General features: G+C 34.5%; 1 protein-coding gene across 4 annotated transcripts in view; it reads right to left on the reverse strand.

Moving 5' to 3' along the window:
- Positions 1-25,957, reverse strand: part of NIPBL (NIPBL cohesin loading factor) — a 194,674-nt gene that overhangs the window by 23,629 nt on the left and 145,088 nt on the right. For all 4 annotated transcript variants that reach the window (XM_046672361.1, XM_046672360.1, XM_046672364.1 and 1 more), the window contains 12 exons: positions 24,749-24,887; positions 22,958-23,040; positions 22,232-22,364; positions 21,220-21,363; positions 18,816-18,905; positions 17,557-17,771; positions 17,351-17,453; positions 16,635-16,733; positions 16,387-16,533; positions 14,042-14,176; positions 12,982-13,080; positions 12,105-12,158 (listed from right to left, as the gene is read on the reverse strand). In XM_046672361.1, coding sequence (XP_046528317.1) covers positions 12,105-12,158; positions 12,982-13,080; positions 14,042-14,176; positions 16,387-16,533; positions 16,635-16,733; positions 17,351-17,453; positions 17,557-17,771; positions 18,816-18,905; positions 21,220-21,363; positions 22,232-22,364; positions 22,958-23,040; positions 24,749-24,887 — 1,441 coding nt within the window. The remainder of the gene's footprint in view (positions 1-12,104; positions 12,159-12,981; positions 13,081-14,041; positions 14,177-16,386; positions 16,534-16,634; positions 16,734-17,350; positions 17,454-17,556; positions 17,772-18,815; positions 18,906-21,219; positions 21,364-22,231; positions 22,365-22,957; positions 23,041-24,748; positions 24,888-25,957) is intronic.

Below are 25,957 nucleotides of genomic sequence, written 5' to 3' on the forward strand. Positions count from 1 at the left end.
CACAAGTATTTCCAATATCTTATATTTCCCAATGTGCTCCTTCCCTTATCCTATCTTCCTGTTTCACTTTCAAGGTAACCACTACCAGGAATTTTATCATTTCTTTGCTTTAAAAAATTGTGTAGGTTGTATACTGTTTATAGTTTTGCTTGATTTTCAACTTTCTAAAAGGTATCATACCGGATGTAAGTGTTTGGGAATTGCCTCTTTCACTCAACATTATGTTACTAGTTGTAATTCAAGTTGTTGCATGTAGCTGTATTTTATTCATTTTCACTGCTATACAACAAAAGGCCTTTGTGTCTCTCTACTGCAATTCATCTACCCATTTTTCTAAAGATAGGTTAATTACAATTCTAGGAGTATAATGAGCATTCTTTTAATTATATCCTGGAGCACACATGCAAGATTCTCTTGGGTATATACCTCAGAGTGAAACTGCTGGGGCATAGGATACATGAATGTTCAGCTTTATTAAATACTAATTTTTTTTCAAATTGGTTATATTTTCTCAATTAGCAGCAGTGTTTAAGAGATACTATTTAATCCATCTCTTCTCCATCATCTGTTATCATCTGACTTTTCAATTTTTGCTAATCAAATGGGTGTAAAATGCAGTCTTGATTTGTATTTCCCATAATACTAATCAGATTGAATACCTTATAAGTCATATGTGTTACTTCCTCTATGAAAAGCCTATTCATAACTTTTACCTATCTTCCTACTGGGACTCTAACCTTATATTGGTTTTAGGAGAAGAGTTCTTTATATATTCTTAATAATGATCCTTTGTCAGTTATATGTGCATCAAATATCTTTTCCCAATTTGTGACTTGTGATTTCACTTTCTTTAAGATGTCTTTTGATTCATAAATGTTCTTCCTTTTAAGGTAGTGAAATTTATCAATCTTTTAAGGTTAATGGTTTTTGTGACTTGTTCAAGAAATCCTTCTCTACAGAAAGTTTTAAAGATTTCTTTTAATCTATATGGAGTTGATTGTTGAGTTGAAGTAGGAATCAATTTTTTAAAAAAAAATTCCTTATGGACAGCCCAATTATCATAGCCCCATTTCCTGAAAAGTCCATCCTTCCTCCATTAACCGCAGTATCACTTCTATTTTATAGTAAGTATATCCTATAGTAAGTATATCCTATATAATAATGAGCTTTATTTCTGGGCTCTCTATACTGTTCCACTGGTCTATTTAGTACCATACTATCTTAATCACTGTATCTTTAAAAATAAGTCCTGATATTTGGTAAGACAAGTTAGTGCCCCAAATTTTCAGAAGTGACAATTATTTTTAGTTCTTTGCTTTTCCATATACATTTTATAATCACTTTGACATGTTTGATGAAATTTTTTGTTCTTGATTTTGATGAAATCTCTTTTAACATTTTCCCATTTTGCGTGTTTTCATTTTAGGTTTTAGACTTTATTCTCTGCCAGATTTTGTTTTATTTCTAGTTTATTAGAAGTTATCATTCAAGGGTATTAAATTTTATCAAAATTTTTTCCTGTGTACTCTGAAATGATTACTTATTTCCTCTTTGATGATAAATCATACACACACAGATGCTGATGTTAAATCAGCCTTGCACTCACGATACGCGTGTACATGTGTATGTATATATGTATGCATATGTATATTTATACATGCACACATCTCTATCCATCTTATTTTTCATGCATTTCAAAGTAAACTGTAGACCTCAGTATACTTCATCTTTTTTCCTTTTGAGATAAAACTTACATGAAATAAAATGTACAAATCTGCATTCTACATTTGCTCAGTTTTGTTGAGTGCATTCACCATTATAACTCAAACTCCTACCAAGACATAGAACAGCAGTTCTCAAGCTCTAGCTTCTACCAAAATCATCTGGAGAGACTGTTAAAATATAACATGATGGGCCCTACTTTCAGAGTTACTGATTAATTAAGTCTGGGGTAAAGCTTTAGAACCTGCATTTCTAACAAGTCACAGGTAATCTTGATAACTTTTAGAACCACCGTTATAGACTAGTACCATCACCCCTGAAAGTTCCCTCAGGTTCCCTCCCAGTCAATCCCTGGCCCCCTGCAAACACTCTTTCGATTTTTTTCTAACACAGATTAGTTCTACCTCTCCTAGACCTTCATATAAATGGAATCATATGTACTCTCCTGTGTAAGGCTTCCTTCACTCCACATGCTTTTACTGCTCACTTGTGTTGCTGTTATGCATCAGCAGTTTGTTCTTTCATGGTGTGGAATACTATTAAATTGTATGGATATACCATTTTTTTTTTACCCATTCACTTGTTGATGGAGAGAGAGACAGTATTTGATTGTAAACTCAGGCAGGAGAAACCAAGATGCTCCTTCAACACTTTGCTTAGAAATCTCCTTAGCTAAATATTCAATTTCATCACTTGAACTTCTACCTTTTACAAAATACTAGAATAAGAACATAATTCAGCCGAATTCTTTGACACTTTATAACAAGAACTACCTTTTCTCTGTTGTCCAGTAGTATGTTTCTCATTTCTGTCTGAGATCTCATCAGAATGGCCTTTACCATCCATATTTCTACAAACATTCTGTACATGATTATATGTGTTCTCTAAGAAGACTGAAGCTTTCTCTCCTCAGTTCTCCACTTTTCTTTCTGAGCCCTCACCAGAATTGCCTTTAAATATCTCTTCACAGTAATGTCAGCTTTTTCCAGTGTGCACCTCAAAACTCTTCCAGTCTCTACTGATTACCCAATTGCAAAGCCACTTTCACATTTTCAGGTATTTGTTTCAGCAGCACACCACTTCTTGGTGCCAATTTCTTTCTTAGTCATCTTGGGCTGCTATAACAAATACCACAGACTAGGTGGCTTAAACAACAGAAATTTATTTTTCATAGTTCTGGAGGCTTGGAAGACCGAAATGAACATGCCAGCATGGTTGGTTTCTAGTGAAGATCCTCTTCCTAGCTTGCAGATGGCTGTCTTCTTGAGCAAAGACTCCCACATACTACTGAAAATTTATACTGTTAATCTTCTTCCCAACTGTCCACTGGGGAAAAGGAAATTATCAGACCTATTAGGGATTAATAGACACTGACTCTGAACTGATAATTCCAGGAGACCCAAATCATCACTTTGGCCCACCAATCAGAGTAGGGGCTTACAGAGGTTAGCTCATCAATGGAGGTTTAGTTCAGGTCTGTTTCACAGGGAGTCTGGTGGGTCCCCAAACCCATCTTGTGGTTATTTCCCCAGTTCCACAATGCATAATTGAAATAGATATATTCAGCAGCTGACAGAATACCCACAATAGTTCTTTCATCTTAGAGTGAGGGCTATAACAGCCGGAAAGGCCAAGTGGAAGCCACTAGGACTGCTTCTACCTAGGAAAACAGTAAATCAAAAGCAACACTGTATTACTGGAGGGATTACTGAGATTAGTGCTACCACCAAAGACTTGAAGGATGCAGGAGTGGTGATTCTCACCACATCCTCATTCAATCTTGCCTGTTGGCCTGTGCAGAAGACAGAAGGATCTGGGAGAATGACAGTGGATTAGCATAGGCTTAACCAGGTGGTGACCCCAAATGAAGCTGATGTACCAGATGAGGTATTATTGCTTGAGCAAATTAACACATCCCCTGGTCCCTAATATGCAGCTATTGATCTGGCAGATGCCTTTTTCTCCAGCCCTGTCAAAAGCCCACCAGAAGCAGTTTGCTTTCAGTTGGTAAGGCCAGCAATACATTGCACTGTCCTACCTCAGGGGTATATAAACTCTCCAGCCCTATTTTATAATTTAGTTTGTAGGATCTTGATTACCTTTCCCTTTAACAAGATTATCACATTACATTGATGACATTATGCTGATTGCATTTAGCAAAATGAAGCAAGTACTCTAGACTTATTGGTAAGATGTGTGTGTCAGAGGTTGGGAAATAAATCCAACAAAAATTCAGGGGTCTTCTACTTCAGCAAAATTCCTAGGGACTTAGTGGTGTGGGCATGAGATATCCCTTCTAAAGTGAAAGACAAGTTGTTGCATCTGGTCCCTTCTACGACCAAAAAAGAGGTACAGTGCCTGGTAGGCTTCTTTGGATTTTGGAGGCAACAAATTCCTCATTTGGGTGTATTACTCTGGCCCATTTAAAGAGTGACCCAAGAAGCTGCCAGTGTTGAGTGGGGCCCAGAAGAAAGGAAGGCTCTGCCACAGGTTCAGGCTGCTGTGTAAGCTGCTCTGCCACTTGGGCCATATGATCCAGCAGCTTCAATGGTGCTTCAAGTGTCAGTGGCAGGTAGGGATGCTGTTTGGAGCCTTTGGAAGGTCCCTATAGATGAATTGCAGTACAGGCCCTTAGGATTCTGGAGCAAAGCCCTGCCATCCTCTGTGGATAACTATTCTCCTTTTGAGAAACAGCTCTTGGGCTGCTCCTAGGCCTTAGTAGATACTGAATGCCCAGCCATGGGCCACCAAATCACCATGCAATCTGAGTTGCCCATCATGAACTGGGTGTTATCTGACACAGCAAGCCATAAAGTTGAGTGTGCACAACAGCACTCCATTATCAAATGAAAGTAGCGTATATGTGATTGGGCCAGAGCAGGCCTAAGAGCACAAGTATGTTACATGAAGAAGTGGCTCAAATGCCTATAGTTCCCACTTCCGCTACACTGTCTTCTTTCTCCCGGTCTGTACCTATGGCCTCATGGGAAATTCCCTCTGATCAGCTGAAAAAGGAAGAGAAGACTTGGGTCTGCTTTACAGATGGTTCTGCACAATATACAGGCACCATCTGAAAGTGGACAGCTGCAGCACTATAACACCTTTCTGGAACATCCCTGAAGGACAGTGGTGAAGGGAAATTCTCTCACTGAGCAGAACTTCAAGCAGTGCACTTAGTTGTTCACTTTGCTTGGAAGAAGAAATAATCAGATGTGTAATTATATGTTGACTCATGGACTGTGGCTAATGGTTTGTGTGGATGGTCAGGGATTTGGAAGGAACATGACGGGTAAGTTGGTGACAAGGAAATCTGGGGAAGAGGCATGTGGACAGACATTTCTGAATGTGCAAAAAATGTGAAGACATTTATGTCCTATGTGAATGTTCACCAAAGGGTAACCCCAGCAGAGGAAATTTTTGTTGTTGTTGCTGTTGAGGAAGATTCACCCTTAGCTAACATCTGTGCCAACCTGCCTCTATTTTGTATGTGGGTTGCCACCGCAACATGGCCACTGATGAGTGGTAGAGGTCCAAGGCTGGGCCGCCAAAGTGGAGTATGCTGAACTTAACAACTAGGCCATGAGGCCAGCCCCAAAGAGGAAGATTTTAATAATCAAGTAGATAGGACGACTATCTGTAGATAGCTTCTCTGAGGATATCAGCCTCTTTTCTCAGCCACACCTGTTATTCATTACCCAATGGGCTCATGAACAAACTGTCCATGGTGGCAGGGATGGAGGTTATGCATGGGTTTAGCAACATGGACTTCTCATCACCAAGGTTGACTTGACTATGGCTGTTGCTGAGTGCTCAATCTGCCAGCAGTAGAGACCAACACTAAGTCCCTGACACGGAACCATTCTCCGAGTGATCAGCCAGCTACCTCGTGGCAGGTTGATTACACTGGACTGCTGCTATCATGGAAGGGGCAGCATTTTGTTCTCATTGGAATAGACACTTATTCTGGATACAGATTTGCCTTCCCGCATGCAATACTTCTGCCAAAATTACCACCTGTGGACTTACACAATGCCTTATGCACAATCATGGTATTCCACATAACATTGCTTTTGGTCAAGAAATTCACTTCACAAAAAGAAATGCAGCAAGAGACTCACGCCCAGACTTACTATTTTATGTTCCCCACCATCTTGAAGCAGCTGGCCTGACAGAACGTGGAATGACCTTTTGAAGACTGAGTTACAGCACCAGATAGGTGGCAATATCTTACATGGCTGGGGCAAGATTCTCCAGAAGCCTCTATATGCTCTGAACCAGCATCCAATATATGGTGTGGTTTAGTCCACAGCCAGGATTCATGGTCCAGGAATCAAGAGGTAGAAATGGGAGTGGCATCACTTATTATTACCCCTGGTGACCCACTAGGAAAACTCTTGCTTCTTATTCCAGCAACTTTATGCTCTGCTGTCCTAGAGATCTTAGTTTCAGAGGGAAGAATGCTTACACTAGAAGACAAAACAATAATCCCATTGAACTGGAAGACTGCCACCCAACTACTTTGGGCTCCTCATACCTCTGAATCAACAGGCAAAGAAGAGAGTTAGGGTGCTGGCTGGAGTGACTGATCCTGACTACCAAGGAGAAATTGAACCACTACTCCACAATGGAGGTAAGGAAGAGTATGTCTGGAATATAGATCCCTAGGGCGTCTCTTAGTATTACTATGCCCTGTGATTGAGGTCAATGGAATACTACAACAACCCAATCCAGGCAGGACTACAAATGGCTCAGACCCTTCAGGAATGAAGGTATGGGTCACTCCACCAGAAAGAACCACGACCAGCTGAGGTGCCAGCTGAAGGCAAAGGGAATATAGAGTGGGCAGTGAGAGAAGATAGTTATAAATACCAGCTATGATTACATGATCAGTTATAGAAACAAGGACTTTAATTATCATGAGTATTTCCTACTTGTTATGAATACATTTGTATGTGTGTGAATGGGAGAGGGAGGGAGGGAGGGAGGGAAGAAGTGAGGGAGGGAGAGAGAAAGAGAGGAAAAGGGGGGGGCGGAGGGAGGGAGGGAGAGAGAGAACAAGCGCATGCCTGCAACTGTCTTTGTTTTTTTTCTCTCTTATTCCCTTACCATGTAACATAAGATGTACTGACCTCATATCATGGTATTTAAGTGTTGTTAATCTGATATCGTAGTATTTAAGTTACCGGATACCAGGAAGAAGAGTAAACACCACTTAAGGACTTTACTACTTCTTCTGGGGAAAGGGTTAGTGTGTTTTCAGTGTATGCAGGATAGCTTTATCATGTTAGGTGGAATTATGACCTTGTCATTATCTTTATTTGGAGATTAAGTATGGTTTAAGGAGATGTATATGGGTGCCAAGTTGACAAACAGTGAATTTGTGATGGTTAATTTTATGTGTCAAACTTGACTGAGCCAAGGGATGCCCAGTTATCTGGTTAAATATTATTTCTGGGTGTGCTGGGGAGGGTGTTTTTAGATGAGATTAGCATTTGCATTGATGAACTTAGTAAAGCAGATTGCCCTCTCCAAAGTGAGTGGGTAACATACAATCTGTCCAGGGCCTGAACAGAACAAAAAGTGGAGAAAGGGAGAATTTGACCATTCTGTCTGACTACTTGAGCTGAGACATCAGTCTCCTCTTGTACTCGCAGGCTGGGATTCACACCATTGGCTTCCCCTGGTTCAGGCCTTCAGACACAGGCTGCACTACACCAGTGGCTTTTCTGGGCCTCCAGCTTGTAGACAGCAGATTGTGGGACTTAAGAGCCTTCTAATCACATGAGCCAATTCCTTATAATAAATCTTTTTCTTTCTCCTCTTCTCAGTATCCTCTTGTGTCTGTTTCTCTGGAGAACCCTGACTAACACATGGCCCTTCCGAGTCACTCTCTGGCCCCCTACAACCACTCCTCTGATTTTTTTTGCAATATCGATTAGTTTTGCCTCTCTAGAACTTCATATAAATGGAATCAGAATATGTACTCTTCTGTGTAAGGCTTTCTTCACCCTGAATAATGTTTTTATTATTCATCTATGTTTATAATGTGGAGTACCATTAAATTGTACAGATATATTAGTTTTTCTTGCTCATTCACTGGCTGATGGAGAAAGAGTATTTGATTGTAAACTTCAAGAAGGAGATCTTGTTTTGGATTACAAGGGCTAGGAACAGATGAAATACAGGTCATTCAAGTTTTTCATTGTCTGTATTTTCTCATAAACTAAAAAAGGGCCATAGTCCTGGATCATAAGCAATAAAAATGAGTGGCACTGTAAAATCAATTCAATTTTTGTGTACCTATCATAGGGCTATAATGATGGTTTAAACTAATTGGACCACTTTTTAGAAGTAAAAAAAAATTTAAGGACCTTCATGATAAAACTGTCTCTTTCCTATATTACCGGAAAATGACAAAAAACCATGAATTCATTAAAGGTTAAGAGGAAATGAATCTCCATACATTTAAAAAGTGTGTGTGTGTGAGAGAGAGAGAGAGAAAGAGAGAGAGAGAGAGAGAGAGAGACATACTAACAAAATTATTTAGTCAGTAAACAGAGTTTGATGTATGTGTGAATGGGCAATCGCTCATCTATAAGAAACCGACCCAATACAAAAATAATAAAAATAAATATCTGAAATTGGATGGAATGGAATGTGTGTATATGAGCTCATGTAGAAACAGTAAGTGTGCTAATTATTCATGACTCAAGAATTCCCAATAATTCCAGTAGTCTACTCTCCCCATCTTTCCTAGCTTCTCTCAAAATTTATGCCTATGTGTTGTTATAACTGCTAAGAGTGGTTAGGTCTTTGTCACATGTATTTATACAAATATTTTTCAGCTTTATTTCTTTCATTAACTAAACTCTGCTAGTCTAATAACTGTATCATAAAATCACAATGTCATTGGTAAACTAAACTGTTGGCAGTAACTAAAAAACAGCACAGAATAGGGAGAAAGGATTGAATGGACAATTAACTAAAGAGGACTAGAGAATAAAGATATAAAGAATATAAAACTACTATTGCTAAGAGATTATAAATCTAGTCATCTCCTTTCTGCTTCTAACTTGCCAATAATACATAGAGATATTATCTTAGATTCTTTTTAGTAATACTAAATAATGACATTTCTCATAGTTACCCTTAATTCTTACTTAATCATTTATTATAATTATCAGATGAAACATCTAGTTGTAGATTCTTCTAGAAATTATCATATTCCCTTTGGAATGGCTAAGATGGGCATAAGGCTTTATAATATAGAGCTAATTATGTATTTAGGAGGGAAATGATGCTACATATCACAAAATTATGAAATGGAAGATGATTTATGAAGAGAGTCTAAGATACTACAGATTGGATAACATAAACAAACACCATGAAGGTGTTTAAAACAGGCATCTTAAAAAACTTTTAAAAGTAACACACCATTACACATCACCAGAATGGCTAACATTAAAAAGACTCACAATACTAAGTACTGGTGAGAATGTGGAGCAAGAGGAACATTGCTGGTGGAAATGCAAAGTAGTTCAGCCATTTTGGAAAAACAGTTTGGCAGTTTCCTACTCACCACATGATCCAGCAATCGCACTCACAGGAATTTACCCAAAAGAAATGAAAATGCACATCTACACAAAAACTGGCCCACAAATATTCATAAGAGCCCAAACTGGACCCAGAAGTCAATAAATTTGCAAATTAATAAGTTATGATACACACACTACTGATACTACTCAGCAACAAGAAGAAATAAAATATTAATATACCAGCAACATTCTGCTAATTAAAAGAAGTAAAATGAAAAAGACTACATACTGTATGATTCCATTGATTTGAAATTCTACAAAAGGTGGATTAGTGGTTTCCTAGGGCCAGGGGGAGAGGATCAACTACACAGAGGCAAAGGTAAGCTTTTTTTTTTTTTTTTTTGCCAAGGAAGATTCAACCATAAGTTAACATCCATGCCAATCTACCTCTATTTTGTATGTGGGTCGCCACCTCAGCATGGCTGCCAACAAATGGTGTAGGTTGGTGCCCAAGAACTGAACCCAGGCTGCCAAAGCAGAGCGCACCTTACTCAACCCACTAGGCCACAGGGCTTGCCCCAACAGGGAAGCTTTTAAGAGTGATATTCTATATCTTGATTGTGCTAGAGGTTATGTCACTGTATACAATTAAAATTAATTGAACTATACACCTAAAATTAATGAAGATTTTTGCATGTAAATTATGCCTCAAAGAAACAATTTTGGTTGACTGTTAAAAATACAACAAAATCCTACTTTATTACTAAAAATAAAACACAAACAGAAATAACTGGACTTAAGTAGATAGTAAATTAACATCTTCTGAGAAGGCCCAAAACTATGATAACCCATTAGCAATGAACATCCACAGCACCCAGATTATTCCCACAAAGGCTTTTTGGAAAAATGGCTGACTTCAGGTTTGGGGCAGGAATGTACAAGATGAGTCTGGGGCATCTTTAGAGGCAGAAAGTAACCAGGCTACAAAAGAATAATGAGGTTATATTAAAAGTATACAAGACCAACTTGAAGGGACTACTACTGGGCAAAGAAGAGACAATTTGAGGAATTATGATTGGAATGCATTTATTAGAAAATGAACAAATTCATTCATCACCTTTGAAGGTTAACAGGAAAACTCATTCTGAAAACTAAGTAATGAAAAAGAATCAAGCATTTCCCCTGTCTTTCCTAAACAAACTGTATTTCATGGTAACCAAACAGTTAATCAGAACAAATTTCCTCTCTAAAGATTTCCAGTTAATTAATACAGAAGGAAAAAAATTAGAAAAATATCAGTATTCTGCTACTTCTAATGGAAGTAATAAATCTAGGTGATAATCATTTCAACCTAATCTTGATAATAGATGGTTGTATATTATATATTAGATAACAGATGGTTATATATATATATATTATAAAAAATCCTTGTAATAGATGCACCAGGCTGACAACACCTAAACTCAAAGATCACTGAAATGGGATAACCAGACATTATGTGTCTCCTCATGTGATGCAATAATATTCAGCAACATCTATGAAGTATTCTTATCCCCTACTCCCAAAACTGAACTTCAATATTATTAAGCCTCCAAGAGTTTACAGAAAAACATGGTGGATAGAGGAACAACTTAAATGACACCAGAAGGAAGAGATCTATGAAACCCAGAAGGTGGGACGTTCTACAAAAGAACACGTAAGTGGCCTGAAAAAAGGAGGGGTGAAGGGCTGACTATTACAGATTAAGAGACTTAAGATCCATATCAACCAAAGCAACTGCAAACTAACTATAAAAATACATTTTGAGACAATCTAGGAAATGTGAACACTGACTAGGTATTAGATATTAGGGGATAATTTATTAATATTTACTTTGATATAGATGATAAAGATATTCTGGTTATTTATTTATTTTTTTTTAAGGAAGATTAGCCCCGAGCTGACATCTGCTGCCAATCCTCCTCTTTTTGCTGAGGAAGACTGGCCCTGAGCTAACATCCATGCCCATCGTCCTCCACTTTATATGTGGGACGCCTACTACAGCATGGCTTGTCAAGCAGTACCATGTCCACACCTGGGATCCCAACCAGCGAACCCTGGGCCGCCGAAGTGGAACGTGCACACTTAACCGCTGCACCACTGGGCCAGCCCCTCTGGTTATTTTTTAAAAGCCATTTCTGTTAGAGATAGATACTAAAGTATTTATGGGTGAAATGATATAAAATATGGGATTTGCTTTAAAAGTATCATATCCAAAAAAACCAGAAAACAAACAAACAAACAAAAAGATGGGGGAGGCATAGAGATAAAACAAGATCGGGAAAATGCTTAAAAATTTTGAAGCTGGGTGATGGTGGTACTTCTATCTATTCGAAAAGTTCTGAAATAAAAAAATTCATAGTAAGATATTTCTATTTATGAAATTTTTCAAGAATACTAATTGTGGCTTAATTCTGCTCTACCATAGGAAATTCTACATATTTTATAACATGACAAATAATGTAAATATATATTTAATGTAATCTGTATATCTATTTATAGATCTCATGTCTATCATCTAGATTAAAGGGATAAGAAAAAAACAATTATCTAGAAGGAAAAGAAGATAGAATTTCAATTAGTGATTCAGAAAACTCACTTATAACAAGCAAGTGAATAATCAATTAAACAGAGACATTAACCAAAACATTCAGCCTAATATGTTGAAATAAATTTTCCCTAACAAAAGGCAAATACTTAAAAAAATGACTGAAAAGCTTCTTTTTAAATCATAAAGCCTACAAAGAACTGACTGACCTTCTAATAAATTTCATGTTAGCTATTATCAGGAGTCAAAATAACACTCACGTTTTGAAGGAGTTGCTCAAACCAGTCATACCCTGTATCTCTGCATGCTGCAACCTAAAGGGGAAAATATGGTCAAACTATCAAAGTTAGAAAATTACTTAAAAACACGAATAAAATAAACTTTAGCTATGCGTTAGCCTGAAGTATATAAATATCTCAATGTTCTGAACTGAAAACTTATTTTTAAAATGAACTATTTTTTTCAGTAAGCCAATAATTTACCAATGTTAAAGAATTTTATTCCAAAAATATCTTAGAAGACATTCAAGAAATTAGTGAAATTAAATATGGTATTAAATTTTTAACAATAATTTAAATTACACACTGTCAGAAAAATCTGTAAGGTCTAAACAATAAAAAAAGGAAATGTTTGCTTCTTATTTTCCTTCTAGAAAATAGATTTAAAGACAGCGAAACAGATGATCAGGTAGTCAATAATATAAAATTTCTTATGTTCAACACATGAAAAGTAATCTGTGTGAAAAAAACTTACAGCTTATGTGTATAATTAAACATAATGAAACTAAATCATCTCTTTTGAAAAAGGTAGGAATTACTATCTCAGGTTGCTATCCCTCGGCTATTGCGTCTATTCATCTACTTCTCCTTTCCTTTCTCTCAGTTTTCAATCATTGGAGGAATCTGAAGAATTTCAACATGAGTGCTTAAATCAGCGAATGCCAAAAAAGTGGGGCTATGTAGAAACATCAGTCTCATCTTACTTGCATCCCTTGAGTATTTCCAGACATATAAAGTAAAGGAAGTAGTACTAAATGTTGAGATTGACCTCATCATTGTCTCTTCCTTTTTAAGACAGACTATGCCTCAACTAGGTTTGCACCCACAGGAATCACATCCTTGTTCCAGTCCCTCTTACCACATCAGTGATGTTTAAAATTTTCCTCGTCATTGCTTCTTTGTCATTGTGTGGAGTTGGAGTAAACCAGAGTTTTTGGAATGTTTCATTTACTAATTTCTAGAAGAAAGAAAAATTTCAAAGTAACTACAACAAACATGGCAAAATTCTCAGTCCCAAATTCTCATTAAAGCCCCAAACAAAGCTATAAATAACTAATGAAAACACAAACTACTGGGAATCATTGGTATGAATTCCTCAGTTTAAAAAAAAAATCAATTTCTCAAAATTAAAAATTTTTTCAATTTGGTAAAGACATTCCAAAAGTTCTGCATAGTAAACACTCAAATTTTTTTTTCAAGATAGCTTCTTTTTTTTTCTTCCAAGATTGGCGCTTGAGCTAACAACTGTTGCCAGTCGTTTTCATTTTTTTTTTCCTTCTCCCCAAAGCCCCCCAGGTTCATAGTTGTATATTCTAGTTGTAGGTCTTTCTGGCTGTGCTATGTGGGACGCTGCCTCAGCATGGCCTGATGAGTGGTGCCATGTCTGCGTCTAGGATCCCAACCAGTGAAATCCCTGGCCACCAAAGTAGAGCGGGCGAAATTAACCACTGACCACGGGGCCAGCTCCTCAAACGTTTTTGATCAAACTAAAAAATATTTTTACCACTTTTGGAGAGAAGTTGTTAAAAAAAAATACAGGGACAATCATATATATGTAAATTCACTAATGAACTCAGGATTAAACTTTCAATAAGGCATTTACTAATTTAGAAAACCAAGCACATACCATTTGAATATCAAAATAACTTGAATTTGATAATCAACTTCCTGTATATAATGCAATCTCTACAATGACATTAAATATTATAATGCTGAATTGGTTGGGAAAGATCAGATTTTATTAATATAAAATCTAGAAATAAATATATCAAAGTATATCTTCAATCTAAAAATGTTGATTCACTTGTAAAGTTTTTATATATATATTTAAATCAACAAAATTTTGATACAATACATACTTAAATTATTTAAAACATTAATGAAAAGTAAATTTTCAAATAGTCAACGTTATATCTTACCTTAATGCCCTCTTCATCATTGACTCTGCGAATCATTTTTACACACATTTCTGTAATTTTTGGAAATGTGGGTTGTTCAATACAGATGTCTCTTAGAATCTTTATTACTCTTTTTCTGACACTGATACCAGTATCCTAAAAACAGAAAGGTATTTTTAAATGTCAGAAAATCAAGATGCTTAGGTGCGAGCATGCATTAAACTTGACAAATGAAATTACAAAGTAAACACCAACAAGTGGTATATTCACTATTTATTAACATGATAAAGATGGTCTATATAATTCCTCTTTATTTTCTTTCTCGTTAATGTTACTATAAATATGGGTTATTTTATTATATTGTCTTTACTTTTCAAATAGATATCCAATACATAGAAAAATATTAAACTACTGAACACAACACTGGAGTATAAGCTTGCCAAAATTAAATGGGATAACAAACACAAAACTTTTAGAATAACGTCTGGTACTTAAACAGCATATGAAGTATTTGTAACAAAATTTTTTTTTGGTGAGCTAACATCTGTGTCAATCTTCCTCTATTTTGTTTTGTTTGTTTAAAGACAGTAGTGCTTTTTTTTTTAAGATTGGCAGCTGAGCTAACATCTGTCGTCAATCTTTTTTTTCCTTTCTTCTCCCCAAAGCCCCCGAGTACATAGTTGCATATTCTAGTTGTAGGTCCTTCTGGTTGTGCTGTCTCTATTTTGGATTTGGGATGCTGCCACAGCATGGTTTAATGAGCAGTGTGTAGGGGAGTGCCCGGGATCTGAACTGGCAAACCCCAGGCTGCCAAAGCGGGGCGTGCGAACTTAACTATGTTACCAGGCAGCCCCCTGTAACAAGAATTTTAACCTAAATCAAAACAAATTATTGTCACTATCTTACACTTTATAGGAAATACAAGAAACAAAGGAACAAATTAAATTAAACAAAACCATGAGGAAAAAGATTGCCCTGGTGGTTTTAGTCAGTTTCACAAGGAAAGTGTGTAAAGAGAATACTCTAAATTTTAAAACATGACCACCAAATGCAAAATATGACTTTTGACTGGATTCTGTTTAAAAAAAAAAGAAAAATCTGTGAAAGAATTTTTTCATCCAATTTTTGAGAGAGTTAAAGAATTTGAATATGGAGTGTTAAATTTGAATTTAGGGAGTGTTAATTTGTTTGAATGAGATAATGGTTTTTTGTTTACAAGGACAACATCCTTACTTTCTGGAAAGGTAAGCTAAAGCATCCACAGGAGAAGTAGCAAAATGTTTGAAATTTAATTTAAACTAAATTAGCAAAAAATACAGATGAAATATGGTGGTGGACACATGGGTGGCTCACTGTACTACTTTTCAACTTTATAAATTTTCATAATTAAAAAGTTTCAGAAATAAAAAGCATCAAACATTTATTGTGCAAAATTATTTCCATTATACAATTTAGCAGTCAAGAAAATATTTTAGGATATGTTGCTGCCAGAGATCATTAGATTTGAGAATCCTGCTAATATTTCCCTTCACTCTTGAAAAGGCTGAGGCAGTAAAAGAGAAAAAAACTTTTCTACTCTTTTCTTAAATCAAGATTTTATGCTACTTGAAGCTGAAATTATAACTCTCAGTCACACAGTATTCTGAGACTAGGCTAAAGGTGATAAAGTAAACTCTTGCCATTGTGGGAATACCTAATCTTGTACCTAACGCATCCCTGTTGAGTTACAGAAGTCAATATGCCTGCAGTGGGTGATGTGGAGATTTCACAGATATTTTGTAATGCCAACGTTTCCTTTTACTTTCCAGGAAAGTGCTTCAGGGTGAGAGAATTCCATGACATACAAGAAAAGAATATATTGGAATAGTATTGCTTAAGTTTGTTCTTAAGACTCAAATGACTTTCTGGTTTAACTTGCAGGTACGCGAGCTTGTCATCATTCAGCTTTAAGGAAACATGCACATACTCATAAAGGATCCAAAAATAGTGTCAGACACCAAAGTTCTGCACTTAACTCTTACTAATTCTTCCTATTTATATACATAGATATATAATTACTCTAGATTACTGTCCAAAATATTTAACTATGCCATGTAGTTCCTATATTTACTCATTGTAAAATGGCATAATCAAAAGGCAATGATAACTGAAAAAAGTAATCCAATTTTCACCAAAGATTGGTTTTACAATACTGAACAGCCCTCCTCTTGAAATATGCTCTTCAGAAAGTTGCTATAGTTCACAGATCAGGCAATATAAATATATAATTGATATTTACTTTCCTGGATTAACATTTTGAAAAACAGAACACTAGAAAGGCAAAATTATATTCACGAATCACAATAAAAATGACAAAACAAACATACCAATATTCTTTCAATCAGCATATCATAATACTGCTCTGCAAGCTGAGGTCGACAAAGGACAAATCGACCTAGCAATTCTACTGCTGCCTCTCGGACACTAGTGGAGTTATCCATCAATCGTCCATGAACTCCTCGCTGCATATCAAGCTAAAGAAAAATAAACAAAATATAATTTATACTAAATAAAGCTAATATTTTAATTTGAACAGAACACTCAAATAGGAAGAATCATTTGTGCTCCTCTTTACCCTTGCTAGAATACTGGGGTCTACAGCAACAACCTCAGATAAACACTTCATGGCTTTTGTTCGAACGGCAATTGCATTTTCACCAAGAACTCGAAGGATCTGCGAAGCAAACATTGATATTTTCATAAATTTTGGAACACATAATATTTAACAAAATACAGCATGACACATGCAAAAGAAATGAAAGTAAATATCACATTTACTTCTCTTTAATTTTTATATAAGTGAGCAAAAGATCTGTTATCTTACTGATCAAAAGCTTTAACTTAAAGGTCAGTATACACGATAAGGGAGGCATTCTACACTTGGTCCTGGCATTCTCAATTAAACCTGGTTTTTATTGCTATGCTTCATTTGAAAGGACCTGTAGTCTCACTCTACCTTACTATGTGTAACTTTAATCAAGGATATTTACTATTATGTAAATAATAACTTGGTAATTGAATAATTTATTTTTATAACATCATTCTACCTATACCATATGCATATATATTCATACAGATATATATCCATTTATCTATAAAACTGGAATCAATATACAAAAGGCATGTAGAACACAGACATTTTATCAAATATGGAAGATAGAAACAAATGATACTTTCATGATCTTTTAAAATATCTGTTCTCAACAATAAATAGACATCGTACACAACCCCATAAGTATCAAGAATTAGAAAAATCAGTATCATTGTATAAGGAATCCTGGTCCAGTTTACCTGTGTCAAATAAATATCAAAGCTCTGGGCAAACGGCCTCATAGAGGCCAAGTATCGAACAATCAAACAAGCATCATCATAGTCCACAGTATCAGAGTTCATCCTGCAACAAAAAGTCATTACATTTTTAACTTTTTTGTATAGTAGGTAAAATGATATCAAACAGATAACTGAAAAAGTAAAGATGATTTCTCTCTGAATCTTACTTTAATGTGCTAAACTGAGAAGGTGTAGTTTTGATAATGCTTCTAAGAAACTTTTTCCGGTTTTCAGCTCGATGCATAATTTGACCAGTTGTCTCAATTTCCTTCGAGTGATGTGTTCCTTCAGAGGATTCTTCATCTTTTTGTGATTTCATTGCTTTTTCTGTTTCCAGAGTTGTGTCACGGAACCACTGGGCTATATAGAATTTACGAGAAAACTGGAAAGAAATTAGATAAGACTTGAATTTGATGAAATTAGTTACAAAATTTCCAATGCATTGATAAAATGTTCACAATCAGAAATACAAATATTAAGGTTTACTTTAAAACAACTTCTATCAGATAAAAACAGATTTTAAAAAACCTAGAATGTTTAGAATATTTGAGTGATAGAAAACATTATTTTACTTTGTCTTAACACATATATTAATGTATCGAAAGACAATATGATAATTACAACTGTATTAAATCTGGAATACTAGCAGCTACCTAACTTTAGCACCCAATAAGTCAGTAAAATTAGACAGATGATGGGTGAACTAGAAAAGTTTAGAATAAATGGATAAAATGTTGAAGGTAGAAGACTCCAGTTATTTTTAAAAATTTCACCTTACTCCTTCAAGAAATATACAGTCAATTATTATTGAAATATTTTAACACCAAGGTGCACCTATAATCTGTTCCTTTCAATACAGATTGAAAATCTGCAGTACTTGGCTGAATAGCTAAGTTATCTCCAACCTCTTTAAGATTGCATATCCCATCAGTAAAAAAAAAATTAAAATTAAAAAGTATCCCAATATATGTACACTGTTTAATACAGTTTACAAATTTTACATATGAACCTATTACACTAATATTTTGGATACATAACACATAAAAACAGAGTTTGAAAATAAATATACATGTAAAATTTTAACAGTTTCTTTTTATACACTAATTGATCATCTCATGCACCACCTGGGCCATGCCAACTGTGAGGACCAATGATTCAGCCCAGTCTCAAAGATAACCTATGGAAAGATTTCCAAATATTTTTTGTGTCACACAACTTTTGTATACTATAATATCTGTACCAGGATCCCACATAAGACAAATCAATCCATAACCATTCTTTTCTGCTTAGATTATCAAGTATCCCTTTGTTTCAAAAATCAATACTCCAAATAACTTTCCTCTTCATGACACTTCCCAATTTTCTTTCAGATCCCATCTGAATAAACAAGTGATATCTCCAAAAAAAAAGGAGAAAAGAAACCTACCACTAATGAAGGATCAGTTTCAGTGTTTTCATCCAAGTAATCAAGCAACGCTTTTTGCAATTGCTGGATTTCATCTTCTCCTCCTGAAACCTACAAAATAAACCGAGTAAGAACAAAAAAGATATTACTAAAGTACTTTAACAAATCATCCTCTTGTAAATGCAAATCTGAGGGAAAAAACGATAAATAATACAAATGAAAAAATATATATACAGCAACTAAAAGGAAGAAACAGAAGAACACTATTTCTGAAAAAGATACATTGATAGCTAAGGTTGGCCTCTATTTTTATGAACTACACATCATTTTATTTGAAGGAGGACACAGGTAGCTGACATAAAAATTATCAGAACAATGTGCTTTATCTTCAGAGGTACGAAGGTCCTAGCACTGGTTTCCTGTTTGGAAAAAAAAGAGACAACTCCAAACTTTTAATCTAGTAAATAGAAACTTATTACTCTTATTATTATGTGTTATAGGTTTCTGTGGGATATTATCTAAAAAGAAAATTCTGGAAGGAAAATACTTTTATTTATAATTAATTAAAAAACAGTACTTTATTTCAAGTAGGATATTAAATATACAGTAGGTGGGCTGTTCACTTGTTCTAGGAGCAGAAATGGACTGAATTTTTAGGTCCTGTCAAGAACAATACAGAGTCAGAAATTAACTGAGTTGACATTCATGTCTATAACTTATATGCTAGCTTTACCACGTGAAATGCCAAACACATGGTTTAGAATATATCTAAGTAGAAAACAAAGATTAGAATAACCCATATTCTAGGACTGTGGCAAAATGGATACATTCAGAAATTTGTCATAGCACTGTAAATTACTACGCTGTAAACTTCCAAAAGCAATTTGGAAGTATGTTGAGAGCCATAAAAATATTCATGAATGACCCCTCTCCTTGAGTTTTACAGTGTACAACCTACATGGCCATATGTGGCGAATAAGAGGTCCTCGGTCTCCTCTAAGAAATACTGAAAGTCACCTAGTACCTAGATCTTCGTTTCTAAATTACCATTCTCCAATAAAAGAAACCAGCAGTAATTGGAGAAATGGCTGATTTCAGGGCTGGGGCAAGCAAAGTAAAAGATAAGCCTCAAACATCTTGTGTCACGAAGTATCAAAGAAAGATGGGAACATATCAAAAAGATACAAAAGCCAGCTTAAAGGAGCTCTCAGTGGTCAAATCTAGGACAGTTTGAGCATTAAAATAATGAAAGCAACAAATTATAACCTATTAAATAGAATACGAACGGTAGTAATGTATTAGATGGTACTATTATATTAATGGTAATATCTTGCTTTCGATAGTTTTACTGTGGATATTTAAGTGAGAGTTCTTGTTTGTAGAAAACACACACTAAGCAGCGGTTCTCAAACTTCAGCATTCATTAGGATCACCTGGAGGGTTTGTTAAAACACAGACTGCTGGTCCCCACCCCCAGAGTTTCTGATTTAGTAGGTACAGAGAGAGTCCTGAGAATCTGCATTTCTAACAAGTGCCTGGTGACATTAATGTTGGTGCTACTTGTCCAGTGAATCACACTTTGAAATTCAAGGTTAATGCGGGGCATATCTACTTAAATGGTTGGGGGTGGTGGGGGAGAGCATATACAGACATGCATATAAGAATGATAAAGCAAATGTTGTAAATTGTCAACAACTAAGGAATTTGGCTGAAAGGTTTACGGGAGCTCTTTCTACTATTCTTCTAACCTTTCTGTAAGCTTTAAATTATTTCAAAATACAAAGTGTAGTAAAAAAAAAAAAAAAAAAGAATTAGATGCATTTCTAATGGCCAGCATGGATATGCTTATGGACATAAAAAAAGAATAGAAAGAAAATGAGAACAGTTGTGTATGGTAGGATTAGGGATCATTTATGTACCAATTTTCTTAAGTTAACTTTTAGTATTACTATCACCTCAACCATACTTAAAAAAAAAAGAATAAGTGAAGAAATAAGTTTTTCCCATGAAAACTCTCTAATATAATAAAATGAAAAGAAGCCCTTCTCATCCTTCCCCAATATAAAAAGATACACAACATTCAAAGATACAAAACAATTTGGGCATGCTAAATTATCATCTCAAGAAACTAAAGATTTAAATAAAAATTACATTAAACCAAATAGAAAACAGCATCATATATTCATAACAATAGTTTGCAAAAAGAAAGTAAACTAAGGACTTATACAAATCATTTAAAAGTTCCTGTTAGACATTATAATTCACCCTAAGGTACTTTCTCTGTAGGGCTTTTGAAAAGCCGACTTTTAGAAGTATAAGTCTTATTTTCAATCTACAAAATGAAATGCAACAGTAATATAAGAATACCTAAAGATAAGTGTTTACCTATTATTTACCCCATAATTTTAATCCTTTATCTCAGTACCTGTTTTAAAATTCGTTCTATAGACCCTTGATCCATTTTGCTTGTAACAGCATCTTTCCTTAGTCGTGCAGCAACAGTTCCAAGGTAATCAAGAGACGCTACTCTTAAAGCCATCTCTGTTGATTTGTTACTGAATTGATGAACCTAAACATCAAAACAAAGTAATTTTGATTTAATTCAATCAATTTATAACAGTACATCTTTAATAGTAATTTATCATATGAATTCCAAATCTATGTTGTATCATTTGAAATTTAAACTTTTTCTTTTCTTGTGATATTGTTCCATAAAGTGATTGCCTTTTGAGTTTCTGGAAACTGAACAGTTTCATTAAAAAAAAAAACTATAGATTAAACCTCCCTAAGAATACACTCTCTTTAAACGTAGGCTAAATTGTTTATTTGTTAAAAATAGGATATTACTGAAAAAGAATTTCTTAGGCTGGAATTCTGATGCCTATGAAACATTAATTATCTTGATTTCAAAATAGTATTAATATACTTTCCAGTTCACAGAAAGTAAGGTCCCCAAAAGCTTTGTTACAATTTGTATTGCAGAATCCAAATGCAGCTTAAAAATAAAAAGAGAAATCACAGTAATATTTGTTCGTATTTCCCTATTGTATTACATGAGGTCACCTTTTTAGAAATACTCTTAAAAATGACAAAGTTCACAGTAATCAGTTTCATGCTTTGAAATGGATTAATTACAGTAACTTATGACTCAGTGTTGAGATGCTTTTAACTAACAATATAATACTTCCAAACCAAAAAGAAAGTTTTAAAGCACTGTTATCTTATGTAATGAAATGAAAGCACCAAAAGTCACAACATTTCAAAGTTTTCTACAAGGTACGGACGATATTGTGTACAGTTATGCACATGCAGAAATAGAGATGCAATGGTCGTATTTCCTTACACATTTTTAAAGAATTCATCATCTGTGAATCAGAGTACATCCTCATTATGTTGTCTTCTAGTAATCTAATAATCTTTAAATGCTATACTCTTACCAACAGTCTCCCTAACAAACTAAGGAGTAGTTCAGCAGCTGGCCATTCAGGCTTATTGACTGTTGAAAGAAGGTCCTGAACAAAATTTTCAAAGAGTGGTCTGTAATCTTCTTCACCTTGCTTACTACCACATCTGTGCAAAGATAAATAATAAAAAGGTCATTAACTTAGGTGACATACCCACCAATATGACTGAAATTTTGTTAAGTTTTCACTGTATCTTATAAGAAGTTTTAAGAGAACACATTAAATGAAACATGGTTTAAAACAAATATACTTCTCAAACTTCATCTTTTCCTCTATTATAGGGAATTCATTTATTGACTAATATTAATATTACTTTCTGGCAACGATAACACATTTAAAAATGATGACTGTTTTTCCCTCTATGAGATTACCATAAATTCTTATGAAGGCTAAGTAAACCTCTCTCTACAAACTTTCCTATTTAATTAGAATGCCTCAAAATTTACTGAAGAAAAATTATAGAATTTCAATCTATAATCTAAACCTTACTTTTGGAGCCCAACATACAAGGAAGTTTACAAAATTTTAGATTTTTAATATTCCCATTGCCTCATTTTAAAGATCAGGAAATCAAGGGCCAGGGACACATATTCAAAGTTCAAATTATAACAGGAAATTGGATTAATCTTTTACTTAAAATAAATGAACTCTTCTCTATACTGGGGAAAATGAAAGTCAGATTACGTTAATTTTACTTACTTTTTAAGAAAGATGGAAAGGAAGTTTTGGGCTGTTCGCATGGCTGTTTCATAAGAGTTGGTAATGACAACATCTTGATCAACCTAGATTGAGAAAAATGAATTTATACAGATATAAGAGATAACCAACAAACAAGTTAGTTCAGTCGCTATTGCCATGTTATTGCTAAATAGGGGTAATACACTTAAATACTAAAATGCTAACTATTCTTATATATAAAGAGAAAAGCTACAATTAGCATACTAAACATATTTCAATACTTTATAAAAACTAAATAAAAATATTGAGTTCATTTTAATTTATTAAAATATGTAAGAGTGACAAATGTGGTTAACAAATGAAATATCAATAGTTGCTTATAAGCTCTAAGTTTATCAAACACTGGAATATAATACAAAAGAAAATTCAACTCCTTCACTAGAAATTTAAAGACTAGGACATAAACAGTCAATCCAAAGTTGTGGAAACCCAAAAGGCAAATAGATACATGAAAAAGCTTACTAGTCAGCAGAAAAATACAAAATAAAATACGCTATCATTTCACACTGATCAGACTAGATAAAATAAAAAATTAGAATGTAAACTAGAATACCACTTTGTTAAGCAAACTGACAAGATCCAGTAAAGTGAAAAATGCATGTATAGGGGCCGGCTCCGGGGCTGAGCGGCTGCTTTGGCAGCCCAGGGTTTCGCTGGTTCGAATCCTGGGTGCGGACATGGCACCACTCATCAAGCCATGATGAGGTGGCATCCCACATGCCACAACTAGAAGGACTCACGACTAAAAAGTATGCAACTATGTACTAGGGGGCTTTGGGGAGAAAAAGGAAAAATAAAATCTTAAAAAAAAAAAATGCACGTATAGTATGATTTAATATTCTACTTCTAAGTACATCTAGAGAAACTCTTGCTTTACACTGTGATGCAGTTATATAATGTGTTTAACGCAAGTCAAAGAGATCAGGTATTAGTTATAAGTATTAAAAGCAATGTCGAGTGAAAATAATTAGCTATAAATATGTTACTATATTATTTATGTAAATAAAAAAACCAATTCTATATCAAATTTATGCAGATAAATAAATGTAAGGAGATAAACATTCTCATGATACTGGTCATCAATGGTAAGGAAGGGAAGACTGGAGAGAGAACAATGGAGAGGGGGAAGAAACAACAGGGACCTCAGCTTTTTTGATATGCATTTTTTACTTAATTATATGTTTAGTATTACAGACACATATATCTGGCTATAACAGAATAAAAAAATAAAATTATTTGTTTCTTTTGAAGTTTTTTGAGGTAATACTGCAGAACTTGCAAAAGTTATAAGCATTGATAGGTAAAAGCTACAAAACCAAAAGCAAATCTTAGTTACGAGTTATTCAACAGTGATGGCATAAACTCATTTTCTGCATGAATTCCACATTATTACATGCTATGCATTAGTACAGATATTACATATTACAATTATAATATTCACTTTCACATTCAATATCTCATTTGAGTCTTACAACTCGGTATGGTAGGCTTGTCAAATATTATCATCCCCATTTTACAAGCTGAAGAAACAAACTCAGATTAAAATGATTTGTATGTTTCATGATTGGTAGATATAATAGTCAGAACCAGAACTCAAAGGCTCCCATAAAACCCAGTCTAGTGCTCTACAAGGAACCTAAAGCCTAGCCATGAAACCCTAACTAAGAAATCCAGTTTTATAAGAATGGTATAGAATATAAGTGCTTTTTCTATAAAAGTACAAAGTTATAAAACTCATAAAAGATTACTTACTTTTTTATTTGAGTCCTCTTCTGAATTAGAGTCTTTCTCTGAGGATGGTAAGTGTACTACACATTGAATTAGTTGTAAAACTAGTGCTGTAACCATCTGAATATACATAGGCTCTCCATCCATATCACTACTGTTTAACCTTTAGTGAAGAAAATAATTAAATTTCATTTTACATGTCATCTATCATCTGAAAGTTTCATGCTTTCTTTACCAATATTTCTAAGCATTATCTTTAGTGCTTATAATAGTGTCCTTAGTCTAATTATTTTTAATAAATTAGGAAAAAATACCAACTAAATGCCTATGCATACTTAGATAATTAAATAGCCAAAGGAAAAATGCAATATTTAATAAAAATTTCTATACTTTATATGCACTGCAGATAAAAAATTTATAATGAAAAAATATCCAACATTTCTTGAAATCATTTTTAAAACGAGAAGTCTTCAAGATTTCCAAATGCCCATGCATTCTAGTATTCATTTTCTTATTAAAATCTGCCGCACGGTCAGCTAAAGTATGAGGTCAATGGCACAGAATACGGAAAAACAAATTCTGAATTATTATTGTAAAGACACTCTAAAAGTGTAAAAATTCTTTTATATGCTGATAGTTTTTCTTCAGGTTTAACAGACAATAGATATTTATCAATACACAATTAGTCCAAAAAATAAAGACAAAAATAATTATTTTACAGAAGATAGCCTTCAAAGCAATCTAAATATTACCCTATATGCCAGGTCAACATATTTAATCATTCAAGAATATTATAATGATAGTTAAGATAATGATGATGATTAATGATGACAACAAACACAATAATCCTGACCACAGGAGTGGATAACATTCTTTAGTTACTCTATGCTTAGTGATTTAAAAGCATTTAATTTTCATGTTATTCTCTATTCTGCTGTTAGAATAATCTTTCAGCTCTCTTTTAAAAATATTTAATGACTCTGTACTGTATAAAGGATTAAGTCTAAGTTCTTTAGTATGGCTTATAAAATCCTTGAACTGGCTCTAACTCTTTTAAGCTGTATTTCCTATTGCTCTTCTCATAGATCAATGGTTCTTAACCAGGGATGATTTTGCCCCTCAGGGGACATTTGCCAATATTTGGAGAAAATTTTGCTTGTCATGATAGGAAGCAGGGAGTTTCTCTTGGCATCTGGTATGTAGAAGTTAGGAATGCTACTGAGCATGTGACAA

This window comes from Equus quagga, chromosome 9 (assembly GCF_021613505.1).
Source record: "Equus quagga isolate Etosha38 chromosome 9, UCLA_HA_Equagga_1.0, whole genome shotgun sequence".
NCBI lineage: Eukaryota > Metazoa > Chordata > Mammalia > Perissodactyla > Equidae > Equus > Equus quagga.